Genomic DNA, 7,780 nt, shown 5'->3' on the forward strand with positions numbered 1-7,780 from the left:
CCTTCGTGCGGAGGTGGCGCCTGTAGCGGCGCGCGCGGTCCCTATATGAACCGAGAGCCGAAGTTTCGTGACCAGTAAAGCATTGAAGGACTCTGGTAAAAGTAATGAATGCTGTCTTTTACGTCATTAAGAGCTCTTATATGTAGGCATATTTCGGGCGATGCGGTTTTGTTGCAGTGACAACTACCGGCGTAAAGAACTTCGTGCCCTCTGCCTACCTGCTTTTGGGGACGATGTTTTACGTGCGTTCCTCCAATTGACAATAGGCACGTCAAAGCAGCCGGTTTAGTTGCAGGCGGATTTCCTTTTCCTCTTGTGTTAGATATAAGGAGTCCCAAAGGAGTCCCACCTTTATCGGTACCAGTGTTTTGTTGCGCGTTTCTTGTTGCAATAAAACAATTTAAGCAGGCACAATGAAATAACTTCCTTTATTAAGCCATAAAATAAACTGAAAAAAATAATTCTGAGAGATCACAGAACACAACGAACAAGCTGTAGTAAGACTGGCTTTGTAGGCTGTTTTAGTATAGGTGTGTTGTGATAACTCCGACATCTGCTTTTTTTTTTTCACTACGCTGTAAAACATAAGGAGGTCCGGTAAACAACTGGTACATAAACTGTAGTTTTATGTACAATCACCTAATTTTCGAGAAACAAGGATGGCAACTTTACAGGCACTCGGAAGCAAAAGGTCAGTCACGATTATTTTCTACACAGACAAGGTGTGCTCTCTGCCCATTCACACCAATTACATCTGCCACTTTTCAAGGACCTCGCCGCTGCAACATTATTACGGTACACCTTCGACCTAATACGTATACATCGGCTTCTGAGCATGTGTGAACGACGTCTTCCGTGCCGTAGCCAAATCATTTCGTCACGTCACGACTTGAACAGTGCGCGTGCTAGCTTTAAAGAACAACATTGCTGTATTTCTTTATGTCGTGGGCACGGTGGATTGAAAGATCCACGTCGAAAGTAAATGCCGCCGAGGGAAAGAAATGCATGTCTCCTAAGCATTTGACGTTATCCCAAGACAGCTGTCATGTAGGCATGCATAAATCGCTCCACTTTTGCCAGTCCTTTTGCCGTAGCTGAGTACAGCGGAGCTGTCCGCATTCAATAGTATGGGCAACTACCTGTGGTCTCGAACGACTAGTCGTATCGAAACACTCCAAACGCACGTCCGCAAGTGTTAAGCAGCTTGTCTTGGAAGTCGGTCTTTGCTTAAAATTAGCACTCAAAGAGGGCTGATGCATCAGTCTGCCAGTTATGACATTAGCCCTCAATAAGCTTTAGAACTCTGCAGGCGCAGCTTAGTCCTTGTTACCTTAAGCGAATCATATATTGTGGGCAGCAAGGCTTATATTCTACTTCGATGTTAGTACATTTTGTGAAGTCTTGTATGTCGACGAATGTGTAGTTCCACTAGTCACACACAGCACTCCGCTCTTACGTATCCCTTTGCCTAGAAGCTTTCCCCTTTCACGTGGCGTTGGTCACGTGTTAAAACAGCTTAAGTTAAATGAAGTCACATGCGGAGCGCAGACGCGTGTGGGGGCGCTACATCCAGTTGTAACGCAATGCCGACTGCCTGCTTGACAGCACCTTCCCCGTGCTGTACAAATGGCGTACTGTGGATAAGCCTAGTAGAGGCTCATGCGGACGGGCACGTGTCGTTCGTAGATGCTGGAGGTGTAGCGCGAGGACAGGTTCCGGGGCGACCTGATGGTCAGCACCCCCGTCGGGCTGAGCAGAGCCCGGACGGTGAGTGGGTCGACGCCGTCGGGCAGCGGCACCTTGCGGTCGAACTCGCGCGTGACGTTGCCGTCGGTGCGCTTGGCCGTGATGAAGACCATGCCGCTCCTCGTCTTCACTGACAGGTCGTCCGGCCGGAAGTGCAGGCCGATGTCGAAGGAAACCTGCGTTGTGAACAGGAATGGTGAAGAGGGGAAAACGGTTAAGATGAGGGCGAATAGAAAAGAAATTGCGCGACATGCCTGATGGGTGCGAATACTCGAAGTATAGTAAGTCGTTAAACTCCACTACGATGCAATATAATACAAAATCAAAGAAGCTCGGACCAAAGAAAAGAAACGACAGACGGACCTCGCGTTTCGACAAGGTATTGATCGTATTCGGTTAATCACTGGGGCCGTGACAAAGAAAAGTCCTTTGTTGCAACGATACGTTCGTTTAGATTTGTGTATGCAGTCTGTCTGCGTAGAGTTATCTTGGAAACACACGCACACGTGCGCACGCACGCACGCACAATGCCAGAGAGAGAGAAAGAGAGAGAGCGAGAAATTTTTCGAATGCAAAGAAAACACAGGCCGGCCTGATCGTATAGGCTCTGGCCTGCTACTCCGTGTGAGGGAGCGGAAGGGAGATAGGAGCATAGATAGAGAGTGACATGTATGATGATAAAGATAGAGATGAGGGTGTAACTATGTACAAAAATGCATAAGCCATGTACATTACATATTCAATAGTTCACCACAACGGGACTGTCCTACAATCTAGCTGCCAAACCGCTGCATTGCAAAAATGCCGGCACTACATTAAAGGCCTTGTTTGAACACTGCGGGTCTGGCCAGGGTCCCAGCAGGACGTCATCGGGGAAGAAAGAAAGCGGGCAGCAAGGCATGACCGCGCGTACCTTGAACTCCTCGAGGTCCTTGGTGCGCGACGGCCTGGAAACATCCCGCGCGAAGAAGGGGTCGGCGTCCATGCCATCGAGGCTGACGTCCCGGATGATGCGCCTGGGAGTCGTGGTGGTCGTCGTGGTTGTGGTGACGACGCCGCCTCCCGGGGTGACGCGGTGGCGCACCGTGGTGAACTCGTTGCCCCCGGCGCGCGCCTTGGGGAAGTCGAAGAAGTCGTCACCGTCGTCGGCTATCAGCTGACGCCGCACAGTGGTCACCGTGCGCGTGGGAACGGTGCGAACCCGGTACGTAGACATCGCCGCGGCTGTCTTGTGGCTCGGCTTTAATCGGCTGTTACTGCGGACAGAAAACACAAACATCGTAAACGCGTGTTGGTTTGTTACCCGGCGAGTTTTCACCCAACTGAGGATAATTGTGAGCATTTTTCTTGATTTCTACATGCACTCAGGCGCACAACTGTCCAGTTTGCAGCGAGGCTGTATATGTCTACCCTCCAATTCCAATTCAAAATTCCCTCCAAATGTCTAACCTCCTCCAGCGGTTCCAGGAGTTTCGAATGGTTCTACTTACAGCTCTTGTTCACGTATCCACTTAACTTTTGGCCGGAAGGCTGAACCGATGGACAAGCGGTATCTTTTCGAAGCCTCTGTACGGGTGCGGGATGCCGCGTTACACCGTGACTGCCGACGAGCTAAGACGACAAGCTGGACCCGTAAAGTGCTCCCCATTTAAAATCGGCAAATACACCAAATACTTCTAACGTTTAGGAACGCGAAAGCCTAGCAACGGCGCCAGAGCCCCACCGCGCTCCTCGACCTCGCAGTTCTCGCCGCTGTGATCACGTGACTTTTCCTACCGTTCGGTTTAACGCCGACGACGACGACTAAGGTTACTTTTCGGTTTTACTTTTCGCTTTTGTTAAGACATATAAGGCTTTCTCCTTTTAAATTAGTGTTTGGGGAGTTGGTGGTAGTGAATGCGTTGTATCAGCAGCTTCTTGACGTAGTTTGAATGAGTCAAGGATAAAGGCGCGTTCGTAGCCTCCTATTCTGTGTCGGCTTTGTGGCGCAGTGGGTAGAGCACCATGTACATTGCGTTGCGCCCGCAGGGTCGAGGGATCGAAACCAGGCGCCGGATAGTATTTTTTTTATATAGTGTAGGGGGAGGGGTGCGGACTACGACTACGGACGTCAACGCGGGTGACATCGTGAGTTACTGAAATGCTCTGCATTTAAAAGGGAAACAGTACTAACATCTTAAAAATCACGCCCCCCACCCCCCCTCCCCCGCCCCCGTCTAACGACGACGATGGTCAAACGCGAAGCTTTCTCTTGAGGTATTCCTTGGTTGTCGTCTGAGTTTCGACTTAGCCTCGCAACCGGTTTGGACTTCGACTCGTTGAGCTTTGTGTTTGACTCGCACGCAGTTTGGACTTTTGATCACAGTGGCTTCGACTTTGAACGTTCGCCGTGTGGTTTCGCACGAAGATTTAAGCTTCGCGTTCAACCATAGTCTACACCGACAGCTTTCGCATTGAGTGGTAGGGCTTTAATTTTTTTTATCGTATCACTCGAATGCGAACGTGCAGCTTTAAAGGAGTACTGACACGAAATTTCTATGTTACGTTTTTTTCGCTGCTATGCGTGCCTACCAGCCCACTAATCATAGAATGACAGATTAGACGGTCGAGCGCAGCGTAAACATTCATTTACGGCGTCGTTTATTCGTGCCAGTTTCGGTTTCGACTGAAAAACGCCGAGCGGCCGCCATGACAGCATGTATAACATGACGTCACCATTCTTGCCGTATCGCTGCCTCTCTGGAAGCGCGCGCGAGCGAGCGCACGCGCGTGCCCAGACAGGCCGAGGTTTTCGCCGTCCCCACAGGCCCGAGCAGCATGACGTCAGTCCCAAAACCATGACGTGTACACACGCCCGAGCAGCGCGCGCCAACCACAGCCAGCGCGTCGGCTTCGTCACGGGAGCCCCGACGTCGGCAGTTTTGGGCACGTAGCAGATGATGTCACGTCGACCTGCTCTGGCCTTTCTCGTGCGGGCGAAGATTAAAATGGATTTTAAATATGTTTCACTGAACGTTGCTGTTGAAACTTGCTGGGAGATATCTCCTGATAAAAAGGAAGCGTTTTACATAGTTATCTCAGCTTTGAAATTTCGTGTCAGTACTCCTTTAAGTAAAACAGTGATAAAGATGTTTTTAGTGCTGGCGCATAACACGCGTCACTCCTTTCCATATTACGCCATTCTGGCGCGAAATTTGATTTAAAACATTTCTTGTTTTTTTTTGGTAAAATCGTGGCTGAAGTAAAGATGGTTGAGTTGCCAAAGACTAATTCTTGCAAACTAACAAAGTCATATTTTGTCTTCATAGCTATTTAAGGCTGGGGTGTTACAAAAAAACACATCGACGACCTGTATGACGTCACTACGGTACTACCAGCGCCGGCCGTGAACGGCGCGTTGTGCCTTCTCCGTTTTCTATACTTCAACGAAATAGACGAACAATCTATTGCATGGTTTAAACTGTGCAATAAAAACCCAAATAGAATTTTAACAAATTCACTTCGACGTCTTTTAAGACGCACTATAACTTGACCTCCAGTCTTTGCCTTGAAATAAAGCGGCTGACCCGCTCTAAGCAAAAAACAAAGGGTACATTCTGGCGTCATCCTGCGCTCAAATCACGGTGAGAAGATCTGGCAACCCATCGTGGCATGGGTCCTTTGTGTTGAAAGAATGGCGGCCGTGGGCTGGACGGTTTTGGCAGCCCCTTCGTTGCGCTCTGTTATGTAATCAGATTAAGACAACTCGGCACCTCACCATCTCCCTTCTTATCCCAGCGAAGGAATCGTTAAGGACGTAAGCGAGCTAAATTTACAGAGACTATTTATTTATTTGCAGTGCAAACAGGGCTCACATTACGGGCTATTTGAATGCTCCCGTGGCGTGGAGCCAGTAATGAACTGTATGGTACGCCTACTCACAGTTAACCGACAGCGAGACACTGCCAATTCTTTTTGAGCACGCATACGCCGTCAGACAAAGCAAATTGCTATGCTTTTGTTTACGTTTTAACGGCTGAAAATTCACACTTTCAAAAAGAAACGTCCTCTCCAGAAACACCATTTGTCACGCCGATGCTCATTACCGATTGGGGACTTTAAAGCCTACCTTATGGGCATCTATTAATAAATAGAAACTTGATAACACAGCTAAGCTCTAGCCTTTGATTTCTCTAGCGTTCCTTCTCCTCTTTGGGTGCGCGTACTTTCGCCTTTGTAGACACAATGGAATGCGCTACAGTGTCACGTCTTCTCTTCGAAGCTATACGTCAACTCTACCCGTGGCCCTGGCTGTACTTTTATGCCTTCTTGGAAGCGTGGGAATCTGTCAGTCTAGATGGTCTAGATGTGCCGGTCTAGATGGCACGTCGCGTGGCTGTCAGTTTCCCATGCCCGATATCTGTGCGAGATTGGATTGTGTTTACGCATTCTTGCGTACGGACTGAATATCGGGATGCGTACCGGGGGAATGTCGAGGTTGATGTCAGGTTTTATGTTACAGTTGAATTCGGTTGCAGCGTGGGAGAACCTTCTTGAGGGAGGTATTCGCGCCGTCCCACCACAACTGCAGCAAGTTACCTTGGGGTGGTAGTCTAACATGAGTACGGGAAAAGCGAAACCGCCTCGAGTGGTTTATCCAGATCGTAAGATGGGCGATCGAGCAAACACAAAACAAAGGCGCGCCACGGTCACGCCGACCACACGCACGGTTTCGGGAGCACGGTAATTGCACTCACAGGTTTCAGGAGCACGGTATCTTTCGCCGGGGGCAGGTGAGCGTCGTACTCGCTTTCCGGGGAGTGCGACCGACGCGCGGAGACTGGGCTCGGTGGGGGAAAAAAGCCAACGGGGGGAGACGTCGAGCGGGCGCAGGGAGAGGTGCGGCGGCGTAAATATTCTTGACCCCTCGCCCAAAGCGCGGGCGCCAAATTTGGCCTCGTGGGCCGAACTTTTTGCGCGGGGCTGCCGGCGGCGAAACGCGTCAAGAGTTTCTCCTTTCCCATGAGGCCATCCTTCTTAGACGCGTTCTTTTCTTCTTCTCCTCATGCAAGCCTCTTCTTTCTCTCTCTTCTTTGCTCATCAGCAGCTCGCCAAGCTGGAGTCTCCGTCCTCGCCAAGAATTCGGGAGCCTCGCGTCATGACCGCGACACGCAGCTCGTCCGGAAGGTCCTCCCACCGCGCAACTCCTGGAGGCAGCGATGAGTCATGTCATCCATGACATCACTGGATTGAGGTCGCAGTTGTCTGGGTCGTGCTCCGGATTCGCGAGTTGTGTTCGCGCCGAGTTGAGGGTGACGTTGAAATGTTGACGTCGTGGCGTTGTCGCGGGAGCTCCTCTGTCTACTGGGTCAGTTCGCACGTGGTTAAATTGTTCGCCTTGGAAAGAGGGCTTCTGAGTCCTGTAGCTGCTGTTAAGCCTACTTACAATAGCATTCCCCAATGGGCTCTCGTATTTTACTTCCAAGCCTCCTGTCGTCTGCGTTCATTTAGGCGTCGGGGGGATTCTAGGTCACGGCCGTGACACAGTCCCAGAAAATGACTTGCCTGCGCATCGCATCTTTCCCTTGAAAAAAGAACGAAGTGTGTACAGAAACACTTGCACCATTTTACCTTGGAGGTAAATGAGCCCATTTCGCAAAAACCCTGCACTAGTACGAACCGTCTCATGTTATTTGCACACTTCTGTAACGCCAACAAGTCCCTTGTTGCTCTAAGAGGTGCCACCAAGCTAGGCACCAAAACAGCTGTTACGAACGGAGGGCCCCCATTCCTTTGGGAAGATATTAGGTATAGCACAAGGATAGTGTGACACAGCATAAAGCCTGTAGTTGTCGTTTCTTTGTTCCTTAGGACAGTCACACAGGAAACTATGACCGAAGCTGCGGATCAAAATCGGAGTTAATCATTGGTTGTGTTGCGTTTTTTGCTTATACTGTGCTGCCCTGCGCCATATAACCAGTCTTTGCAGGGAATACAGTTAGCTTTGCCTCGTGTTAAAACATACATTGAGCAGGTAATACCTGATAAGCCAAAC

General features: G+C 49.9%; 1 protein-coding gene across 2 annotated transcripts; it reads right to left on the reverse strand.

The window, feature by feature from the left end:
- Positions 1 to 409: 409 nt before the first annotated feature.
- Positions 410 to 6,764, reverse strand: LOC144159123 (uncharacterized). Of its 2 annotated transcripts, none has more exons than XM_077690417.1 (3): positions 6,454 to 6,764; positions 2,660 to 3,002; positions 410 to 1,922 (listed from the first exon to the last, which is right to left on the reverse strand). In XM_077690417.1, exons 1-3 carry the CDS (start codon positions 6,747 to 6,749, stop codon positions 1,647 to 1,649), a joined length of 915 nt encoding a protein of 304 aa, XP_077546543.1. In that variant the 5' UTR covers positions 6,750 to 6,764; the 3' UTR covers positions 410 to 1,646. The 2 variants fall into 2 exon arrangements, with proteins under 2 accessions (XP_077546543.1, XP_077546544.1); XM_077690418.1 differs by having other exon boundaries at positions 6,483 to 6,622.
- Positions 6,765 to 7,780: the final 1,016 nt, after the last annotated feature.

Source organism: Haemaphysalis longicornis, unplaced genomic scaffold, assembly GCF_048455015.1.
Source record: "Haemaphysalis longicornis isolate Haplotype H1 unplaced genomic scaffold, Haemaphysalis longicornis Haplotype H1 scaffold_10, whole genome shotgun sequence".
NCBI classification, from domain to species: Eukaryota; Metazoa; Arthropoda; class Arachnida; order Ixodida; family Ixodidae; genus Haemaphysalis; species Haemaphysalis longicornis.